The sequence below is a fragment of the Larimichthys crocea genome, chromosome XI (genome assembly GCF_000972845.2).
Source record: "Larimichthys crocea isolate SSNF chromosome XI, L_crocea_2.0, whole genome shotgun sequence".
In the NCBI taxonomy this organism is placed as follows: Eukaryota; Metazoa; Chordata; class Actinopteri; family Sciaenidae; genus Larimichthys; species Larimichthys crocea.
Genome location: NC_040021.1, coordinates 3,996,081 through 4,019,735, shown reverse-complemented (window position 1 = coordinate 4,019,735; position 23,655 = coordinate 3,996,081). Strand labels below are relative to the sequence as shown.

The 23,655-nt window shown below is 39.7% G+C and overlaps 3 protein-coding genes across 4 annotated transcripts in view; all 3 read right to left on the bottom strand.

Moving 5' to 3' along the window:
• Positions 1-8,191, bottom strand: part of ezrb (ezrin b) — a 59,799-nt gene extending 51,608 nt beyond the window's left edge. Inside the window, exons 1-2 of one of the 2 annotated variants that reach the window (XM_010746192.3) lie at positions 8,051-8,191; positions 5,948-6,078 (exon numbers count right to left, since the gene is read on the bottom strand). In XM_010746192.3, coding sequence (XP_010744494.1) covers positions 5,948-5,959 — 12 coding nt within the window. In that variant the 5' untranslated portion in view covers positions 5,960-6,078; positions 8,051-8,191. Of the gene's footprint in view, positions 1-2,385; positions 2,413-5,947; positions 6,079-8,050 lie in introns of those variants that run through there. The other variant, XM_027284208.1, reaches the window with a different exon arrangement.
• A 2,126-nt stretch (positions 8,192-10,317) lies between these two features.
• Positions 10,318-15,110, bottom strand: rsph3 (radial spoke head 3). Its single transcript, XM_019268756.2, has 8 exons — positions 14,873-15,110; positions 12,923-13,001; positions 12,692-12,833; positions 12,446-12,591; positions 11,476-11,679; positions 10,960-11,122; positions 10,705-10,791; positions 10,318-10,466 (listed from the first exon to the last, which is right to left on the bottom strand). Exons 1-8 carry the CDS (start codon positions 14,980-14,982, stop codon positions 10,384-10,386), a joined length of 1,014 nt encoding a protein of 337 aa, XP_019124301.2. The 5' UTR covers positions 14,983-15,110; the 3' UTR covers positions 10,318-10,383.
• A 4,810-nt stretch (positions 15,111-19,920) lies between these two features.
• LOC104931234 (centrin-1) lies at positions 19,921-22,082 on the bottom strand. The gene is made up of 5 exons (XM_019268755.2): positions 21,959-22,082; positions 21,739-21,888; positions 21,485-21,613; positions 20,410-20,547; positions 19,921-20,151 (listed from the first exon to the last, which is right to left on the bottom strand). The coding sequence occupies exons 1-5, from the start codon at positions 21,959-21,961 to the stop codon at positions 20,065-20,067; spliced, it is 507 nt and encodes a 168-aa protein (XP_019124300.2). The 5' UTR covers positions 21,962-22,082; the 3' UTR covers positions 19,921-20,064.
• Between the last annotated feature and the right edge of the window lie 1,573 nt (positions 22,083-23,655).

Genomic DNA, 23,655 nt, shown 5'->3' with positions numbered 1-23,655 from the left:
ACTTTAGATTTTATTTGTTTCTTTGGCATTAGAATGTATTTATATTGTACATACAGACAAACTGAGGAGATATGCGTATTTTCTGTACAAAATCCTGAATTTTATATATATATATTATATATATCTATATATATATATATCATATATATATATATATATATATATATATATATATTATATAGAATATCTCTATTCCACCCTTAAAGCTTGTTCATGCTTTAACGTGACACTATAGTAAAATGTTGTAGGGAATTAAACTAGAACTCAACGGTTATATTTAAATCGATTAGTCAATCGGACACAATAAATCAGCAACTTTCTGATAACCGATTCTGCTTATCTTTGTATATAGACAGAAAATTTTATCATTTTTGGGGTTTTGGACAGTTGATGAAACAACTCCATATAACTCCAGAAAAAACATCAGCACATTATGTCAAATTAAAACATTTTATGAACATACATGGGTTGGGTGCCACTGTTCGCATCCTCCACTTCTACTATTTTTTGCTACGGCCTTCAAACTAGTAATCTTTTCACACTTTTCCAATATGAACTCTTCATTTATGTATCTCACCGCTGCTAAAGTGTAACTCCGCATTTGCAGGATTATTTTTGAGAGTAGAAGTTCCTGGAGGAAAATGCATCAAAGAGCGCTTCATTAAAACAGTTAGGTCCTATGATATTTTTCGGTGCTATGTTTGCAAAAGACTGGGAGACTGTCATGGGAGAGGCCGCGTATTAAAACTGTCAGAGGATCAAATTAAAATCTTCTCTTGATATCATGGAAAGAAAACAGTCTGACATTATCGTCCCAAAAAAAGAGTTTTGTGGCGATGGACTCGGTCGGCTGGCGGGCTGCTGCTATCGACAGTAATGATGTCATTTCCACGGAGACGCTCATGACAACCATGAGGCCGTCTAAACAAACCAACAAACACATTTATGACACGGACTGAGGTTTTAGTCACTGTCATCACAAATGTGTCATCACTGTGTCCTGATCTGGCAGAGTTTTTATTCTAAAGTTTCAACATCTCCTTCTGGACTTTTTAAAACAGAACAGAGGCAAGAGAAAGTTTGTTTTTCAGCAATCTGACACATTAGCATTAAATTTGCTGATACTGTGAAACACACACACACACACACACACAGGCTGTTACACTAGAAGTTTCCATTTATCAGCGAGCCGAGGGAGGAACATGTGCATGTGCGAACAAAAAGTATGTACAGTAATAGCTGGGGTGGGGCGAAAGCCAGTCGAGACTAATTGAAGGCAACAACCTGTTCAAATAGCTTCTCCATATAAAAATTCCTTTTTTTTTTTTAACCATTTGTTTTTCTTTTTAGGACGAGGACTGTCGAGTCATTTTAAAGAAACCCAACATTAAGTCAGGGGGGGGGAGTGAGCTCCAAATTTCAGCCTGGAAAATACTAAAGAGAGAGAACCCTGTATTCATGACAAACTCCCGAGGATATAACATTTCCCACCCCTGTTTGTTTTATGCCGTTGCACGAGTGGGGATGATTTCTAAGATACAGATCCTGTGACTACCTCCGCCCATGAAACAGTGCAGTGTTCCTGTTCATATGGATGATGATGGGATGATGATGCTCGCTGAAACATGTGGACCCCCCGGATATGAGAGGAGCATGTGAGAACACAGAAGCCTTATTAACACACATGTTGATACAGTGAAAGCTGTCTATACATATTATAGCAGTAAATACGGGTTCCCCAATCCTTTTCATGAACAAATTCAGCACTTTTCAAGCACCTTCAAGCCCAGTTTTTCCATTTTCCAGCACCTTTAATAGGTAGCCTACTAGTTTTGTTTGCCATGATGGTCATGGGAAGCGCCGCGGTGCCACTGTATGGCATAATAATAGGGTCTCTTAGCATTATTCATATGGTGGTAGATTGACTTTTTGATTTTAACTAATTGTGAAATGGCTTGTATTTCAGCTTGTGAGCGGTGTATTGTGTAACTACCATAGCGCAATAACCGTGACAAATAGACATTCACAAAAATTCAGCATTTTCACAACCTTGAACATGAATTGAAATTCAAGCATTTTCAAGGATTCAAGCCCGTGGGAACCTGTAATAAAGGGATATAAATAAGGAGTAAACTGCTCTAAAGCATCAGCATGAAGTGATTTATTGTTTCTCAGTCTCAAACACCTTCACACCTCTATAAATCCACTAAAACTTCATAATAAAGCACAAATCATGAGTTAACACTGATTTAACAGGTACAAATAAAAGCACTGCTAATTAGTGTTATGGAAAATAAAACATAGTTTAGTGTGTTTTGTCTTTAGGTGATACAACAAACGTGTGTTAAAGTGTAATAAATTAAAATAAATAAAAAGGTTACTCACCGCTTTCGGCATTTTCTGTCGTTTTCCCTGCCGTGCGCGAGGAGAGCCGTTAAGATTCAAACAAACAAACCGTTAAAAAAAAATCAAACAGATACGTGCGGTCCGTGGTTACGTCTCAAACTGTGGCTTCCTGGAAGGAGAGAAGAGGAGAACGAGTTTTCAGCACACTTCGTCGTTACTTAAAGCCGAGTGAGGGAGAGGAGAGTGAGAGAGAGAGAGAGAGGAGAGAGAGCACTCCTGAAGAGGGGACGTCATCGGGATGAATCACCCCGACCGACGAGCAAGCTAACGGCGCTAGCAGAAGCCACGCGCCTGAGCTTCAAAATAGAGCACGCTGCTGCTCTATAACCACAGCAAATAAAAATGTAATTAAGCCCTAATAACTGAACTGATGTTATTTTTTAACATGAATACATTTATGTTAAACACAAAAAACAACCAATTAATCAGTTAATCCATTTTCTTTTCAATATCATTATGTGACACCGTGGAAAGCTGTTGTAATTAGATGATGCATACAAAACAAGAAAAATGGTAATCCTATCATTTTAGAAGCCAAACCGGGAAAGGTTTGGCTTTAAGCTTGATTTTAAATTATTTTAATTTTGATCAACATTTAGTCATTTAGCTGATGCTTACATCTGAAGAAACTTACAAAAAAGGGGGAAACAATCAAGGTCGAGTGCGTTTTTTGGGGGGGTTATCATATTTAATAAATAAATACTCATTTAGTCTATAAAACATCTAACTGTAGTAAAAACGTCAGAAAAAAGAAGGCCAGGCATTAAAACACACTGTGCAAGCTTTGACCAAGTGCCAAGGCTGTGGTTAATCTCTGGTAATACATTTGGACTCTAGTCACAAAATCAACATATGTTCCCAGTTATATACTTTTATTAATAAAATGAGAAACCCCTTTAGTCTATAAAACATCTAATGTAGTAAAAAAGTAGCCCATGATGACATTATCATGTATCTTGTTTGTGTCTGACCAAAATCCGAAACTCAAGACTCCATCCATCATTTTCACGACAGCTCAAACTCACGACGAAAGTTTAGTTTTAATATCAGGAGAATTCAAATCATGACATAATATCTCACAAGAGGTCATGTCCGACTCACATCACTTGCTTTGAACTTTTTCAGGATTTTTATGATTCTGTGAACCTTGTTTCATTAATAATTTAGTTTCTTTGGCATTAGAATGTATTTATATTGTTTGTACAGACAAACTGAGGAGATACTGCGTATTTTTTTGTACAAAATCCTGAATAGAATATCTATATTCCACCTTAAAGCTTGTATCATGCTTAAACGTGACACTATAGTAAAATGTGTAGGGAATTAAACTAGAACTCAACGGTTATTATAGTAATCGATTAGTCAATCGGGACAAAATAAATCAGCAACTATTCTGATAACCGATTCTGCTTTTATCTTTGTCATATAGACAGAAAATTTTATCATTTTGGGGTTTTGCACAGTTGATGAAACAAACTCCATAATAACTCCAGAAAACAGTCAGCAGCATTATGTCAAATTAAACACATTTTATGTACATACATGGGTTGGGTGCCACTCTCTCCATCCTCCACTTCTACTATATTTTTGGCTACGAGTCCTTCAAACTAGTAATCTTTTCACACTTTTCACAATATGAACTCTTCATTTATGTATCTCACCGCTGCTGAAAGTGTAACTCAGCATTCGCAGGATTAATTTTTGAGAGTACGAAGCTTCCTGGAGGAAAATGCATCAAAGGAGCAGCTTCATTAAAACAGCATTAGTGTCCTATTGATATTTTTCGGTGCTATGTTTGCACAAGACTGGGAGACTGTCATGGGAGAGGCCACGTATTAAAACTGTCAGAGGATCAAATTAAAACTTCTTCTCTTGATATCATGGAAAAGAAAACAGTCTGACATTATCGTCCCAAAAAAAGAGTTTTGTGGCGACTGGACTCGGTCGGCTGGCGGGCTGCTGCTATCAGACAGTAATGATGTCATTTCCACGGAGACGCTCATGACAACCATGAGGCCGATCTAAACAAACCAACAACACACTTTATGACACGGACTGAGGTTTTAGTCACTGTCATCACAAATGTGTCATCACTGTGTCCTGATCTGAGCAGCAGTTTTATTCATTAAAGTTTCACAACTGTATGTCGTGTGCACTTCTGGACTTTTTAAAACAGAACAGAGGCAAGAGAAAAGTTTTGTTTTCAGCACATCTGACACATTAGCATTAAATTTTGCATGATACTGTGAAACACACACACACACACACACACAGGCTGTTACACTAGAAGTTTCCATTTATCAGCGAGCTGAGGGAGGAACATGTGCCATGTGCGAACAAAAAGTATGTACAGTAATAGCTGGGGTGGGGCGAAAGCCAGTCGAGACTAATTGAAGGCAACAACCTGTTCAAATAGCTTCTCCATATAAAATTCCTTTTTTTTTTAACCATTTGTTTTTCTTTTTAGGACGAGGACTGTCGAGTCATTTTAAAGAAACCCAACATTAAGTCGGGAAGGGGGAGTGAGCTCCAAATTTCAGCCTGGAAAATAACTAAAAGAGAGAGAACCCTGTATTCATGACAAACTCCCGAGGATATAAACATTTCCCACCCCTGTTTGTTTATGCCGTTGCACGAGTGGGGATGATTTCTAAGATACAGATCCTGTGACTACCTCCGCCCATGAAACAGTGCAGTGTTCCTGTTCATATGGATGATGATGAGGATGATGATGCTCGCTGAAACATATGGGACACCCCCAGGATATGAGAGGAGCATGTGATGAACACAGAAGCCTTATATAACACACATGTTCGATACAGTGAAAGCTGTCTATACATATTTATAGCAGTAAATACAGGGTTCCCACATCCTTTTCATGAACAAATTCAAGCACCTTTCAAGCACCTTCAAGCACCAGTTTTTCCATTTTTCCAGCACCTTTAAATAGGTAGCCTACTAGTTGTGTTTGCCATGATGGTCATGGGAAGCGCAGCGGTGCCACTGTATGGCATAATAATATGGGTCTAATTAGCATTATTTCATATGGTGGTAGATTGACTGTTTTGATTTTTAACTAATTGTGAATTGGCTTGTATTCTCAGCTTGTGAGCGGTGTATTGTGTAACTACCATAGCGCAATAACAGTGACAAATAGACATCACAAAAAATTCAAGCATTTTCACAACCTTGAAAACACTGAATTGAAATTCAAGCATTTTCAAGGAATTCAAGCACCCGTGGGAACCCTGTAAATAAAGGGATAAATCAGGAGTAAACTGCTCTAAAGCATCAGCATGAAGTGATTTAATTGTTTCTCAGTCCTCAAACACCTTTCACACCTCTATAAATCCACTCAAAGCTTCATAATAAAAGCACAAATCATGAGTTAACACTGATTTAACAGGTTACCAAAATAAAAGCACTGCTAATTAGTGTTATGGAAAAATAAAACATAGTTTAGTGTGTTTTAGTCTTTAGTGATACAACAAACAGTGTGTTAAAGTGTAAATAAATTAAAAATAAAAAAAAGGTTACTCACCGCTTTCGGCATTTTCCTGTCGTTTTTCCCTGCCGTGCGCGAGGAGCAGCCGTTAAGATTCAAACAAACAAACCGTTAAAAAAAATCAAACAGATACGTGCGGTCCGTGGTACGTCTCAAACTGTGGCTTCCTGGAAGGAGAGAAAGAGGAGAAACGAGTTTTCAGCACACTTCGTCGTTACTTAAAGCCGAGTGAGGGAGTGAGAGAGAGTGAGAGAGAGAGAGAGAGAGAGAGAGAGCACTCCTGAAGAGGGGACCGTCATCGGGATGAATCACCCCGACCGACCGAGCAAGCTAACGGCTGCTAGCAGGAAGCCACGGCGCCTGAGCTTCAAAATAAGAGCACGCTGCTGCTCTATAACCACAGCAAATAAAAAATGTAATTAAGCCCTAATTAACTGAACTGAATGTTATTTTTTTAACATGAATACATTTATGTAAACACAAAAACAACCAATTAATCAGTTAATCCTATTTTCTTTTCAATTAATCATTATGTGACACAGTGGAAAAGCTGTAATGTAATTAGTATGATGATATAAAACAGAGAAAAATGGATAATCCTATCATTTTAGAAGCCAAAACCGGGAAAGGTTTGGCTTTTAAGCTTGATTTTAAATTATTTTAATTTTGGATCAACATTTAGTCATTTAGCTGATGCTTACATCTGAAGGGGAAACAATCAAGGTCGAGTGCGTTTTTTGGGGGGGTTATTCATATTTAATAAAATAAATACTCATTTAGTCTATAAAACATCTAACTGTAGTAAAAACGTCAGAAAAAAGAAGGCCAGGCATTAAAACACACTGTGCAATGGCTTTGACTTCAAGTCTGCCAAGGCTGTGGTTAATCTCTGGTAATACATTTGGACTCAGTCATCAAAATCAACAATATGTGTCCCAGTTATATACTTTTATTATATAAAATGAGAACCCCTTTAGTCTATAAAACATCTAACTGTAGTAAAAAAGTAGCCCATGATGACATTATCATGTATCTTGTTTGGTCTGACCAAAAATCCGAAACTCAAGGAGCCATCCATCCATTTTCTAACTAACTTACTATTATCTGGGTCGCAGGTCGCTGAAGTCATGCTTATTTTACCAAAAATATTTAACTGCAAGCAAAAGGTCACATCAGAAGATGTTTAGTTTATGTTTAGTTTACAAAATAAATAATTAAAAATCTACAAATCAACAAAAAAATAATGTGGTAACAGTATAAATTCATATTTAAAGGACCTGAAATAATGTGGTAACAGTATAAATTCATATTTAAAGGACCTGCTGTGTATCTGTCTGATTAAACTAACCATCAATATCATTTATTGATCATGCTCTCTTAAAACAGCATATCCCATTCCATATTAAATGGTTTTATTCTGAAAAGAAAATATCACCGGAGGTCCTACATTTCTATTTTACCTTGACACGTTGAATCACCGGGCAGCAGGCAGGTTAAATACGGTCCTCAACATGCCTCACCCACAAGCCAAACTCCGCACCCTGCTCTGTTTTAACCTTTTATTTGGATTTGCCAACAAACCCACACCTTAATCCAGATTAACCACTGAACAACAGGACTGCTGCGCATCGCCTCATTAAAGAGGCAAACAAACCATATCACATCACAACAAAGAGAAGCATTAAAGGTCAGAGCCACTAACACGACCGTGTGCAACACGTTGGGTTAGTGACTGTGAGGAAAAAGGTGACAAAGTGTTGGATTTCCACGTCTGCGCTGGGAGTGAGACGTGTACACACCCACAGCGACGGGGAAACGATCCGAGCCCGGCAAAACGAGAAAATCCACCTGTGTGATCGGCACAGGTGGAGGACGATTATTTCATAATAAAAAGGCAAATCATGGTACATCTGTTGGAAGATTCAAACCTATTTAAACCATGTGACGCTGCGCTGCAGACGCATCTTCATTATAATCCCTCCGCAGACACCTGTTGGGAGATTTGCCTCCTTTGTGCTGCGCAAAGTGCGCCGGTGGGTGTGGAGGGAAGGAAAAAAAGTGACAAAAGTGTGTTTTTCCTCCTCATGCATGAAGCTCTCTGATCTGCAGGAAAGTTAGAGTTATTCCAGGGGGTCTTACCGACAGGTTTGAAGGGTGCGATGATGATCCGGAGCTCACAGCCGCAGATTTCTAAACCCTCCCTCTTGCTCACCCGAGCGCAATATGGCGCTCATCCATCCCGCTGTGCGTGTGGAGAGCCTCGATCCTGTTCCTGCTGTCACCGGTAGGCTGGAGGAGCGCTGCTTTACAACAACAACACATGGGACCTGTCTGAGGGGCTCCCCCGCGTAAAAAAAAATCAAGGGTGGCTTTGTTATTTGCCAAGGGGCATTTTAACTGCAGGTGGTATTTCCCCCACCTACAGAGAGCTGAATGTAGAACCACAGAAATCAAAGGGGGGACGTTTGAGATGCAAACAGATATGAAAACACACTTTGACTTCAAGTCAACCCAACAACTCAACAATATGTGTCCCATATATATATATATTATTATTATTACTATATAAAACATCATCTCCAGTACTCATCATCGCTGATTCATGTCTTAGATTTACCCAAAACTCAAAAACTTTAGGTATTACCAACTAAAATACATCATATTATCTATTTTTTAAATGTTAATGTCGTTATATTTGTTGTTATTTTGTAGTTAATCTACAGGTTTTATTGTTTTAATGACACTTTTAATGACTAAGTGATAGACTATTGCATGGCACACACACACACACACTGCATAATAGTCCATATCACCAAACACATGCACTTTTGTCATTTGTTTAATGAAGTAACTTTTATTTGTGTAAGTGACTCTAGAATTAATGAGAATATAATGATCTGATCTCACTGAATGTGGATGGATAGATTTAAACCTCATCATCTCTCAGGTAGTCAGTGTGTCACCTGTCCTGCGCTTTTCGTTGCCTCCTCCTCCTCCCCCGGCACCAAAGTTTTTTCCTGTCACGCAGGACTTCACGGGGGAAGTGCGGCGTCATCCGCCCCGCACCGAACCGAGGAAGCGCAGTCAAAGTGAGAGCAGAGAGGGGAGGCGTCATAGGTGAGCCGACCAATGAGACGACGGGGATTAAAATAGAGCCGTATATATCGGAGGTTTAGTCCCACTTTGTACCATAACACGAAGCCAAACGGTGATGTGGTGACAGTCCTGCCCCAGAGCTCTGCACTACTTTCAACCCATCACAGCTTTTGCCTCACTGTCACCATGACAACCTCCTTATAAATACAGCACAGTTTGTGAACCTGTAAAACAAAAGTATGTAGATTTTTGTTTGGGTGGGTGAGATAAATTTAGCAGTTGGTTTAAGCGATGCAAAACATGCCTGTGAGTTTGCCTGAATGAACAGTTTGAAGAGCAAAGTCGGATGCAAATAAGTCACAGGATGACACGAGTGATCCTCGGGTCATTCGGTGTTACTGTAAAAGCTGTGGTTCACCTGCTGCCCTGCTGTGACCCATCCCCCCACACAGCTCATTCTTTCTGTTTAAGATAAAACCTTGGGGTAAAAATCCACTCAACGGGCAGGTGCTTTCTTCTGATAAGAGGAAAAATACACTGAAGGCTTGGGTGCTTTCTTCTGATAAGAGGAAAAATACACTGAAGGCTTGTTTTGACTGGTTATCACAAAAATGAGGTAAATGATAAGAAAATATGAGTTTTTTCCCCCTAAACCAGCAACAGACAAACGTTGAGGAATAGCAAAGTTTTAGTGTTTAGGAGTGTTTAGGATGTTTAGATCTTCCACTGGCAGTCAAAGTTTTAGAGAGAGTTATAGATGTACTACAGATCCCTGCATGCATTGTTAACCAAGTGTTTTCATACCAGTTCTTTTGGTTTGTAATAAAGAAACTGAAACATGACTCGATGTTTTTCGATGTTTAGAATGATTCAGGACCTCAAAAACTGATGGACTTTTGTGGGTTTTACATTTTTTGACTAAACTAGCCATTTTTCTAAAGGTTTCACCCCCTGATATGTAAAGAAAAACTGTTTTCCAAAGCCAATAATGAACCTTAAAGCTAAACAAATGTATATCTCAGAATGTGTCTTTCATTATCAGCAGCAAAACTCTGATTTACAGTAACAATCTCAGGATAACGCTGAAAAAACACTGAACAAACATCTAAAGTAAAGTGTATTTCAATTTTTCCACTATTTCACAGATGTACCACAAATCATAATGCTGATTTTTAAATTAAAAACATGACTTGTGATCGCAGATTACTCATTATTACACTGGTATTAGTAATGTGTGATGTGTCACTGTCTTTGCGGAGATGCACCCTAAACCACATGTTCTTTTTTTTTTTTTAATAACAAACGTGGTTTTAGTCAGTGGAAAAACATTTTATTCTTGAGAACACACATACATTTCTTTGACCTTTCTCTGTGACTCACTGAGTCTCTGGTTTAGCTGGCTGTGTCTCCGGCTCTTTGAACCCCTCCAGTCTCTTCTGGGCGACATCGTGGATGATAGCTGAAAGACAGAGATTAAGATGTTTCAGTCACCGTGTCATCGTTTGACGTGAATCACATCTGTAATGCTTAAACAGAGCCACTAGATGGCGCTCCAACAATGCCTATGACCTGATGACCCCTGGAGGAGTACTCGAGAAATACCTTTCGTCAGTGACAAACAAACATGAAGCACAAGAGATAGTAAGAGATTAAACAGAGGACTGTATAATAAAGAGCTGATGAAATGATTCACTTACTGTCCAGCATCTCTCTTGCTGTGTATCTCCTCTCCAAACTGTTGTTAACCTCAACCACCAGCCACGGGAGGAAATTAGTCTCAATATCTGGAAAATCGGAACCACAGACATGATAAAAACACTCATATCGAAATGTCCTCTCATCTTCCACGAGTCGCAGATCACTCAGCGATGCCCTCGTGTGTCAGAAAGGAGGAAAGCCGAGTTTAATTGGGAGTCGATGCTGGAGAGAAAACGAAGCGAACGAAGGCTGACCTTTCTCCACGGGGTCGTAAAAGTAGCCGTGGTTTCTCAGCGAGGTGAAGACAGTCGGCAGGAGGTCGGCCAAGTACTGCTGGGTGTACGCCCGGGCGGCAATCTTCTCTGCAACCTCTCTCTCTTTCTTCAGGACCTCCTTCTGCTGGGCAATTCTGTGGCCCTGAGGCGAGCAAACACAAACACGAGCTCTGGTTCTGGTATCGATAGCAGTGATTCACAGAAGAACAAAACATCTGGACACAGAATTTAGCATGCACATGTTTGGAATAATTAGAGGAAGAACTGAGTGAACAAAGAACAGATAAAGAACACACTGTGCTATGCATAGATTAAAAAAAATTAGATACAGGAAACTTTGAAGAACGGAAATGTCAGAGATAAAATCACCAGATTATTCTTAGACCAGTGATATCATACCGATACATCTAACATATGTGACTAAAAAAAAGCAAAGATGTCATTTAGAGTCAGGAAATATGCACAATAAACTACATATTTATATAATCTGCCTACTTTCTCCTCAGTGCGACGCCTCTCCTGCTCCTGAAGCTGATGCACCTCTGCCAGCTCCTTTTTCCGGAGCTCTCTGAAAGCCCTCTGCTGGGCCCGCAGAGAGGCCAGCTCCTCTTCCTCCATCACCTCCTCCAGGGACTGTTCAATTGTCTTACCCACCAGGACCTCCAACAGCGGCTGCACCTCCACGTCGAAGTCAAACAGCTGCAGAGGATACGAGCAGCGAGTGACCACATCTTTGTCTTACACCCCACATAACATAAAAAGGGGAATCAAGAAATTTTGCCTCATTTTTCTATGAACTAGGAGACTTGCTGGAGACAGAACAACAGCAGAGGCTGCCAACGTACAAAGAATCGCCGGACCCTACATTTCCTACAATGCAACCAAAAACATCTTGACATAATGACATAATGTAGCACTGTTTCACTGTTACCTTTTCCTCTCCCTATAATTATATTTGCTTTGCTGTGCAATTATTTTTTTCCAGGGATTTCATCCATCCATTAGCTGTAACCGCTCACGGTGCAGCTGAGAGGCGAGAGGCTGAGGACAAGTCACCAGTTCATCACAGGACACATAGAGACAAACAACCGTTCACACTCAGATTCACACCTACGGCCAATTTAGAGTCACCAATTAACCTGTTATGTTCACGTCTTTGGACTGTGGGAGGAAGCTGGAGTACCCAGGGTGAACCCATGACCCCACCCCCCTCCTGGTAATTGCCCTTGTCTTTTAAACTCCTGTTATACTGTAAATCTTCAGCTCAAACCAAAGCCCAGATAACCCTGGTGACTCAGGTTAGTAGCAAGCCTAACAGTAGATCCTTCAGAGCAACAGAGGACATTACACAGCTGCAAATAGGCGACGTTTCCCTTCCAATAATGTCTAAAACACGTCTAATGTTTTGTTAGAACTATGTTGAGGCTATTAAGTATAGAAACCGTGTCCCACTTGGATCACCTACCTCTCCCTCCTCTATCTGTGTTTCAACGTCTTTGCCAGATTTGGCAGGTATGAAGAGCGGGGTCGCTGGTTTGTCCAGGAAAGCATCAGTCTGGCACTCAATATCTGCAGCCACTATGACGTCACTCAGTTCTTCGAGATAAAGCTCTGAAAAACAGAGGTCAGAATACTACAAACTGTTGATTTCCAACGACATTCAACAAATGATTAGTGAACTGAATATACCAGAAATGTAGAAACGCCTGACCTGTTTGTACGTCGATGTGTTTTCTGCCCTGCAGGGCCTCTGGAGTCCCCGATCTGAACTGCTCCCTGGCTCGTTTTCGAGCGATGGCTCTCCTCCTGATCTCCTGTTGTCTTTGTGTCTCAGCAGGGTCCGGCGGAACCATCTGTCACGGGTGGGTGATCAGACACATTTCGATGAGAAAGGCAAACCTTGTGCGGATCAAGCCTAGTGGAATGGATGTTTCGTACTTACAGTCGGTATGATGTGCTGGGCGTAAGTGTTTCCTCTGACGACACGACGGTCATACATAATGTTTCCATAATTCTGCATCCTGCACAGTCAAGGGAAACACATGCAGGCAGCTCATTGGTAGCTGACCTCAACTGGGAACTGGCTTGATGGTAGTTGTTGAAGGTAATAAAGGTGTTTCACTTGTTCTACTTGTTTGTCCATCAGGTAAAAAGTTGATCTTTGACAGTTCAATTATATTTTTTCAGTCATTTTCTTTCTGTCAAGTGATGGAGGAGGCCCTGAATATGTACTGAAGTAAAAGTAGTGACACCACAGTGTTTACAATTCAAACAACTGAAAGTCCTGTGAAAAATGTAGCATAAAAGGCAGAAGTACTCATTGTAACAGGTTTGTGATTGGACTTTTATGTGTAAGGAGCATTTTAAATCATTTTAATCCTACACTGTCTTCCCACTCTGCATCCTGTACGCCTCTTCTTGCACACTGGATTTTTTTGAGACATTATTTCCAATATTTCCTGCTACGTATTGTGATTGTAAAGTATATTAGATGTGGTAATGTGAGGGACTGCACCTTTGTAGACTTCTTTAAAAAACAACTTAAGACATCCGTCTTTAGCCTGGCTTTTACCTGAGGTGCCATTCACTGCTGAGTTTTTATGTCCTGATCACTCCCTGTTACTTTCATCTCTGGTGCTTATTCACTCTACTTTTACTGCAACTGTTCTTAAATTATGCTTTTTACCCTATAGGTCTTAATTTTTCTTCTTATTTGTTTCGTTGTTGTAGTTTTATCCTTTTTACTCCCTCTCAAATCTCTAGTTTTTCATGCAACTGCTCTCTTACCTTAAGAACTGTTAGTTCTGTTTTTACTCTGCCCTGTGAAGCACTTTGGGCTACAATTCTGTATGAAAGGTGATATATAAATAAATAAATAAATAAAGTTGAAGTTGAAGTTGAGAAGGGAGTCCGGGCCATGACAGACCTGCACCTGCACCACCTGATCCTGTTGTAGTCTCCTGTTCACGTCTCATTGCAATTTTTTATTTTCTGTTTTATTTCATTTATACCTTGCAGTTATTATTCATATCATGGTCGCTTAATTTTGTAATATTATTTATATGATGGTCACTACTCTTGCAATAATATTATTTGTATTTTGGTCACTTTACATCACAATACTCTTTTTATATATCATGCCACTTTTATCCTCAGTACTTGGTTGATTGTTTTTCATGTTTATTGTGTAGGTTATAGATATTTATTGTGTTGTTTTTTTTGCCTTTTCTACTTTTTTCTATTTCTGTAGTGTATGCTACACTTTTCTCTGCTGCTGTAACAGTGGTGGTGGGATGAATAAAGTAAATCTAATCTAGACAGAAGCACAAACAACAACAAGTGCAGATACAAAACAAAACAAAACAGACACATAACAGCTTAAATAAATAAAATAAGTAATTATTCTGTCTCCAAAGTGAGTTAACATCATTCAAACACATTATTAAAACTCACTAACACAGCTGACTCTCATTAACACAAACACAGACACTAACACTAATACTAACACAAACACAAACACAGACACAGACACAAACACAGACACAAACACAAACACAAACACAGACACAGACACACACACAAACACAAACACAGACACAAACACAAACACACACACAAACACAAACACACACACAAACACACACACAGACACAAACACAAACACAGACACAGACACAGACACACACACAAACACAGACACAAACACACACACAAACACACACACAAACACAAACACAAACACAGACACAAACACACACACAGACACACACACAGACACAAACACAAACACACACAGACACAAACACAAACACACACAGACACAGACACAGACACAAACACAAACACAAACACACACACAGACACAGACACAGACACACACACAGACACGTACTGTTCAGACGGAGGCTCTCTGTACTTGGACCGGTTCTCTACAGGTCTGGGTCGACTGGAGAAGGTGTAACTTCCGTTTGCATCTCTCTGGCTGTGTGAATCAAAAGCCATTTTTATATATTTTATATATTTTAAACTCTCGGTCGGACAGATGTGACTGTTATCTAACGTCAAACACGAACCAACAGCTGAGAGGAGGCAACGGACTGTTGTAGCAACCGTCTCCAGGGAAGTGTGGTCTAACGGCCGTTACGTCACGTCCTATAAAAACAAATAAAAACTTTAATTTATTTTTTTAACAGTGCGTATATTGTCTAATGTTAGTATTACTACTTCTACTACAACTACTAGTTAAAGCTTTAACCACTGTTGTTGCTATGCTTACCGTTGCTACCGTCAGGGATGTCCAAAGTATGGGAGCGGGGCCCAATCACGGCCCGCGGTCAGATTTCATGCGGTCCTCAGCTTTTGTTTTTATTATTGTAGGAGCTATTTGTGAAGTTAGTCTTTGTTGTGTTTTGGTTGTAAATTTAATTAGATGATTATGAGTAAGTTTGTTTTTGCTAATATTTATTTATTTATTATTTGTTTGGGATATTTAGATTTGCAGGGTTGGTATTTTGGTTTATTTTTTGGTAAGTGGGTCACACTGGGCACTTGAGGTTGTTTAGATAGGCAGGCACCTTGAGTACCAACATGCGTTTTTTTACCAGGCAAGGGCAGCAGCAGACATGGTTTTCTTTGTTCTTTTGTTTGTTTTATTATTTTGAAATAAATCATCACAAAACGCAAGGATTCAGTTTGGACATTCATCTTCTTTTGCCTGCGTTAAACCACATCCCCATGGTGCATCAGTGGCCTTTTGATTTTGTTTGGTTTAAAGTTTAATTTGTTTTTTATGGACAGATGGCCACTACAATCATATATTATTTATGGCTAGAATTGTCAGAAACTGTATTTGGCTTTTTTTGGTTGATATAATGAAGCATTTGAACCTTTAACTCTAGAACGCTAACGTTAAAATTAGTAACACCATCACTAGCGTCGGGTATGTTTTACCCAATATAATATCCCGGATAAAATACAGTTTTCATCAATTTATGTAAAAGTACAACACTGTATGCCAAATTGTAGTACTATTCTTTAATTTCCCAATATACAATATCACATACAATTTTTAAAAGGTACCATGGGGGACCCTTTAAAAAGCAGCAAAATTATTGAAAAATCAGGTAATCTTAATGAGAAAAAAAATAAAATAATGGAGCTGGGAACTTGTTCTTTGGTCCACCCATTCCTGGGACATGTGAGCCTTGTCTGGTGAAGGTACAGTCTTCCTGCATCACTGACAACTGTGAGAGAGATGGCACTCTCTATCACTGAAACTCACCTGAACGCATGCCTCTTGAATAAAACCATAGATCGGAGGAGGGAAACAAACATCCCATTAATGACATCAGTGACCAGCCTGAAGCTACCCAAGGACCCATGCAACTCAGACAGCAGCAACACAATGAACATCACATGAAAAGAATTGTGTGGGTAAATCACCCGATGTTAGTGTTCTAGGGTTAAGGACATAACTGCTGGTGTTATATATCTGTAAAGACACAAAGAGTAATCTGACTCCAGTAGTAGTACTGTAAAATACTACCACTACTACTGCTGCTGCTATTTACTACACCTATTACTACGTCAACCAATTATATTTCTACTAGCACTCAGACTTCATCATCCATAAGACATGACTTTGCAATCGTGGAGTGTATCAGTGATGGGAAGGTATAGGGATCTGGTTGATCGCTTTATGGCTTAGTGTTGGAGCAACCGCCCTACCTTGAATGTGGTGAAACCAGAAGAGATGGTCCTGGACTTCCCTAGGACTAGGTCTAACCTGAGCATGAATTTCCAACCAGGGTGAAGAGGTGGAGGACTACACCAGGACAATGGACTGGGCAGAGTTCTTGAGGAAGATCAAATCATTTAATGTGTGCAGCAGAATGTTGCAGATCTTCTACCAGTCTGTTGTTATCCATCTTCTTTGCAAACTGAAACTGATAAGGATGGCTGGCTCTGCGCTGAGCTCTGAGCTTTCGAGAGAAGGATGCTCCATAACCTTTCCAACATAATGGACCACAGTTTACATCCCCTATGACCTCCTGATGAAGAAGCAGAGCAGATTCAGTCACTGTAAAAAGGACCACTACAGAAAGACATTCCTGCCCTCTGCCAATGCCCTTTATGATGATGAAGTAATGACCTCTGTGCAGGGTGAAGAGATTCTCTGGAAGGTAAATAATAAATTACTGCTCTGACTCTTTCTCTGAATGGGAAAAAAAGAATGCCCAGTTTGTCTTAGACTGCAGTTATTGATCGAAAAGCTTCATTCCTCACCTTGAATTCTCAGTAGCTGATCAATAGCTGAATGGAGCTTGAGGTGAGATCAAAAAATACATAAACAAATAGATAAACATACAGTATTACACAACAGCCTGAAAGCTAGCGGCTGTTCTGTTTCAGCAGAAGTACAATATGTTCACACAAAGATCACTTCCTGCACTAAGAAGTCAAAAGGTGACAAACAAAGTCAGCCTTGCACTTGCACTTATGAGTAGCATAAGAAGTCGGAAAAGGCTTTTAAAACATAGTGCTTAGATAGAAGTCAAAATGTTATTGTGAGTTGCGATGCTGGCTCAGTCGACACCTCTACCTTTTTTTCTTCTTTGTGCATACTTAAACAGTGTACAACAGAAACAAAACTGTGCACGGCTTTGATATGTGGGCGACGTGAGGCGTTCAGTAAAGGAAAGCAGAGACTCAAACTCAGGATGATGTTAACCACAAAGAGCAGCTTTACAAAAAGACTGAAAGTGTAAAAGAAAACTGGGGCACCAAAATATAGACTTAAGTGTATCACAAGTACAAGGTGAAAGCTCTGTGGTCAGAGAGATGACTGCTCTGGCACACTGTTTTTTTTTTATGTCGGAGATTTGATGGCTCGTGAAAAAGATTTGATTTGTGATATAACAGGTGACACTAATTACTTCAAAAACAAAAACAAAGGATCATCATAAAACTTGCTACTAGTACTATAGCACCTATAAATACTATTAGTACTATTAAGCCATGTTGGATTTTATAACAGGCAACTCTTTAAATAACCAAAGGATCATTATGTAACATTTCCATGAAAACGATACTGTGTACAACAGACAGCATCTGTTCAGACGAGTGGAGAGGTTACTGCGTCGTAATTGGCTCTCCTCTCTGCGTGTTATATTGTTGTTGTTATGCTTCGTCTGTCACAAATCATTGCACATTATTAAAGGGTAAACTGTTGCTTGCCACTGCGTTGGCCTTTTCTCATTAGTGTTGCTATGAGATTACGCAACCAGCAGGGCAGAGTGTACTCGCAACGTCGTGTTGTTGGGTTTATTCCAGCCACGTAAACTTGATGCACTTTAACAAATCGAAAAAGGTAATTGCTAGATCTCTAACACCTTGTAATTAAAGTCTTTGACATGAAGCAATCAGGAATCAAGGAGGCAATTAAAGTAAACAGACATTCAAGTGGGAAAAGGATTCATTATGAGGCTAATTGATAAAGTATGCAAATGCAATAATTTGTAAATTAATAAATCAATCTCAGTGCGAAATAACTACCATTGTGAAGCTTATAATGCTTTTTTTTGAGGTGATAGGTTATCTCAAGATCAAGAGTCCTCTGTGCAAGTCTGTACCAAACTCCCATATTCATAGATCATATGATAACAACTAAACTGTCTCCATGACAACTGAGCAAACTCCATCCGCTGAGGAAGTCGCTGTGGCTGGTGATCGATGTAATCAAGTTTTTCTGTCGAACAACATGAAGACTGAACTTTCAGTCTAAATCTCAGACGTCTCTATACGGGCGTATAAAGTTCACACCTACACCACAGCGCGAGATGTTTAATTGTTCAAGTGTCAAAGCAACATTGTGTAACGGATTTCATTCCTGGCACTCTGTAACTTTGTGCTCCGGGTACGATTCAGGCTGCTGCATTATCAACTCGTTGAGATTTACAGAGTAGCTGCTGTTAGTTTGTACATGTGTTTTCCACCACCGGAAGGAAGAGCCTGTGTCGTGCCAGAACCGGAGCTGGGTAAGCAGGCGATATAACCGGCCTCTTTGGACATAGTGACAGAAACAAAAGGATGGAAGCTAAGATGAGAAAAGGAACAAGTGAGTGAGCAAGAAGCTGCCGGACAAGAGTAAATCTGGGACTGACTTTTAGTGGTTGGTGAGAGCTTAGTGAAATAAAAGTCTGAAAGACAGACGCCGAGCTGGGCTGACTGCTGTTGGACTAGTCGGCGACATTAGCTGACTGCTACGTCTTGTGTTGTTGACCTTGCTTGATGTTTGTCTGTAAGCAAAGTTGTCGACTTCTACTACTAATTCAGACTACTGGAGCCATAACATAGCCATAAAGAGGTGATGATAAAGTGTTGATATGCACACCCGAGTAGCCTCTTATCATCACCTCATGGATAGCAATTAATATAAGGAGGTGCAGCCAGCTGTGCAGGATATGTGCTGCTTCTGTTTGTCACATAGTGTTGATTGAATTACTGTTGCTGCTGCAGTTGTTGACTAAAGAAAAATCACGCACCAAGCCCATCATCAATCAAGCCCACCAGAAGGTCTATCATATAGGGTCAAGTTGTGCTGCTCTGGAGTGCCTTTAGAGAGGGATCTCTGTAGCACTCATGTTCTTGACTACGTCCATGGAGAAATCAGAGAGATGCACCTGCAAGTGAGTTCTTGTTGCACACAAGAGTCTAAAGGCCAGTGGACTATAGTAGAAAATAAAGCTCAGCAGACATTTTTGTGAGGCCAAGTCTGAAAGTGTCTCCACAGTACTGCAACCTCGTCAGCCTAATCATCCTGACATTGCACACATTGCTGAGGGATTGAGTCAGTGGACGCAGCGACCCAAATACAATCAAAGAATGACACTGACATAACAATGACACCGAGAAGCAGTATGTAAAAGTTACAACAGACAATTGAAGTGTGACGAAATATATTTATTTGCCTTGCATTGTAGAAAGTTTCAGAGATACAAGTCAATTATTTATTTACACGGAGAAATAGAAATGAACGGTTCTGACAGAATCAAAGATGAATCTCTACAGATCAACATTGTAACGTTAAACATCTGCTTTCTTCATCATCATCAAGTATTGCCGCTTGGTGACCGCTTCCAGTTTGTTTGGGTCCGCCTCGGCAATCATTTCCTAAAAAGGGTAAGATGCAAAATGTTCAAACCGACAACTGAACTGAAAGCTTGTAACATGTAACCCACGTGGGAAAACCCTCACTCTCACTTGGGCTTGGCAACATGTGTCGTACGAGGCAGTGCCCCACGTTCCCTGTAGCCGCGTTAAGTTACGAGAGGAACTACAAGACGTGTGAGAAACGGGTGACTCATGACATTTTGACATACACAAAACAAACTTTTTGAGTAGGTGGGGAGTCGTCGGAGATAAGAATACCTGTATTTCTTCATCCGTGAGGTTTTCGCCCAGCTCCTCAGCAGCTCTCTTGAGATCGTCGAATACGATTACTCCTGTGCAGCTGTCCTCGAAGAGCTGGAAAGACTTCTTTATTTCTTCATCTGAGTCCTTTTCGGCCTGTCAACAATGGTGACACGACAAACACATGATGAGTGACGCATTACACTTCACTTCATCTCATCCTACCGGCCGGCAGAGGTTTACTACTTCATGTCACATCTCACAGGTTCTTTATTAAAAACTGGAACGATAGCGATCTCAGCCTTTTTAAACCAAAACTTAAGACACACTTTAAATTAGAGTTTTATTCTGACTAGGTACACATTTTTTTTTTTTTGTATTTTAATTGTATTTTCATTTGACTGTATTTATCTATCTTTCCACCTGTTATGTTTTTGTTTCTATGGCTTTGTTGTAAAACACTTTGGGTACCATCCGGCTATTGTAAAAGGGCTATACAAATAAACTTGATTTGATTTGATTCAAAATTTTCACGACTTCTTCTGCCCTTAACTCAAAAGTACCCAGTTTGACCTATGCAGCTTTAATTAATGTAACTTTTATTCTTATATTTTAGGGTTAGGGGCACTTTGAAGGAGACAGACACAGATTTCTTTATGTGCTCTGACAAAAAACCCCAAATCGTGTTCAAAAACAGAAATGTAACACACACACAAACACAAACATTTTGTCATTAAATATTCTTTCATATATGATAAAACAGTAAAATAGTGCGTCGTGCACATGATTGACAGGGTGAGAGTGGGAAAAAAACACAAATGTAAACATGATTGACAGGGTGAGAGTGGGAAAAAAACACAAATGTAATCATTTTTGAGGCCGCATAGGAAGATTACTTAATTTATTAACATTATTACAATCCAAATACAATAATAATGTTTTGATTGTTGTTTCTTTGACTAGTTTATTCCCGTCAGGCTCTGCAGTTCTTGTATTTTAAGTATGCTGCAAACAAATGGAGGTGAGATAATGAAGGTCTTTTACCTTCATGATGTAAGAAGTTTCCAGGTGTAACGTGCTGCACGACACTCACCATTTTAAATGCCATTATAGTTTGAAAGCCATTGAAGTCAATTCTTCCGGTGCCGTCTTTATCAACGGTTGCAAGTAATCTCTTGAGTTCTTCTTTGCCCGGTTCATACCCGAGAGCTTGTAGGACAACCTGTGGCACAGATACACAACATCCATCCATCATCCATGTATCTGCTGCCACTCATGACAGAGGAATATGTGCATGTATGCATGAACTCAGCATCTGATCCAAGGCACACTAAACCATGAAATGACCTTAATCGCCCAGACATCTATTTCTCCAGTTGTGCCTTTGTCAAAGAGATGAAACGCCTCCATCAGCTGCTGCCTCTGCTCCTCAGTCAGCTTGATTTGGGGAACTGCATTTTTCTTTTGGCTATCTGAGGCTGGTGTGTGGCTTGAAGCCTGAAAACAAACAAACAGATTAACTACAGCTGCATTTCATCTCATAACACACATTAATATGAAACTTTACCATGTCAGTGAGCAGCAGCCACAGCTGTCTTCAGTCAGATGTCAACAAACGGCTGTATCCGAGTGACGTGGCAGACAGCCAATAGGAGCGACGATATCACCGTGACGCGAGCGGGTTAACCAATTGCGAAACAGAATGGGCGGGTTCTAAAGGCGTCCACCAATGGTGGAGATCGTTTCTTGTCTCCCAGGCAACAAGGAAATAAAAAGCGCATGCGCAGTAGTAACAGACCGTAGATATAAGCAGTTCCCACCAAGCGATCTGATTGGTCAACATTTAAAATATATTACACACAGCTAATATATAACATGTAAATAAATACTCAACTTTTAATAAGTGATACATCTGAATTTTAAATCTAAACTTTCTTTAATGAGTATTTATTTTATGGAGCGCCTCGTTAATACAGGTGTGCACCTCCTTTGGCTGGACTACTTGTTATGGTGTTTCCAGGTATTAAAATACATAATATTTTGATTATATATTTTACTTTAGTTGGTAATTGTTGCATAATCACAATAGACCGGTTTAACATATCTCCAATAATGACGGTACAACACACCCTCTCATGTAATATTGTTTAAATCACCTGTTTTTAAGAATGAGTTCTCTGTATAGAAAGAGAATGTTTGGTTTGCACAAGTGTCTTTTTAAGACAGATGCAAAAACAAAATTAAATCTCTTTTGGAATCTGAACATTAGTATCTTGCAGTGAATAAGGACTTCTACGTCCTGAAAAATCATTAGGAGACATAAGAAACCAGCTCTTAAATTATATATTTTTTTATTTAATGCATGCATAACAAAAATATTCTAAGCTTCACATGGCAGTGCACTACATTGTACAGTGATGTCCTTTAATCATTGGTATATACTCTCAACTCCTTGTTATTGAAATACACCATACATGTGAGTGTTACCATCATCCTGTTTGTAGTGTGTACAAATTACCGGAGAGCACATCCTATTAAATCTTCCATTCACAGAGCAAATGGACTGTACTTATATAGCTCCTTTCTAGTCTTCCGACCACACAAAGCGCTTCACAATATGCATCTCATTCATACACTGATGGCATTGGCTGCCATGCAAGGTCATCTGTTTTTAGAAACTAACCCACATTCACACACCGACGGCACAATTTGGGGTTCAGTATCTTGCCCAAGGACACTTTGACTGAAGAGGATCGAACCGCTGATCTTCTGATTGGATGACCCGCTCTACCTCCGAGCCACAGCCAGAGCAGTAACAAGCCCACTGATGATTGCTGTGTGTTCATCGTGAGCTCTGAAATGAAACAGTTTGTTACTGACTCCATGCTCTGCTGAGCAGAAAAAAAAGTTAGTAAAATGGACATGGCAATTTGACAGATGCAGAAAACTTAAATCATTCAGAAATCCATTTACTTTAGCATGTTTCATTAGTTATGTAAGGGCTGTGGTTATGGCTGGATTAATTTGACACTCTGCATTCATATTTCCCCAATGGATAAACCCCTGATTTTTGTGGTTAATGCAAAGAAGTTTGAGAAATCAGCTCATCTGTTAGTCTGTTGAAAGACCCTTCATGTAAACGTGGGGGTTGCAAGTCATTTCGAAACTTCCACTTCAGTTCCACAATCAGTTAAAATGTTTGTTTGAAAACGGCCTGAACACTCTTAAGGTCACTGAATAAAAGTCATACCATGACTGATGATA

Coding starts and splice junctions, on each gene's coding strand:
- rsph3 (XM_019268756.2), bottom strand. CDS start 14,982: ATGGCTTTTGATTCACACAGCCAGAGAGATGCAAACGGAAGTTACACC. Junction 10,792..10,959: donor TTACGACCCCGTGGAGAAAG/GTCAGCCTTCGT, acceptor CCGATTTTCCAG/ATATTGAGACTAATTTCCTC. Junction 10,467..10,704: donor AGCAAGAGAGATGCTGGACA/GTAAGTGAATCA, acceptor TCTGTCTTTCAG/CTATCATCCACGATGTCGCC.
- LOC104931234 (XM_019268755.2), bottom strand. Junction 21,614..21,738: donor TAGATGTCTGGGCGATTAAG/GTCATTTCATGG, acceptor TCTGTGCCACAG/GTTGTCCTACAAGCTCTCGG. Junction 20,548..21,484: donor CTATAATGGCATTTAAAATG/GTGAGTGTCGTG, acceptor CATTGTTGACAG/GCCGAAAAGGACTCAGATGA.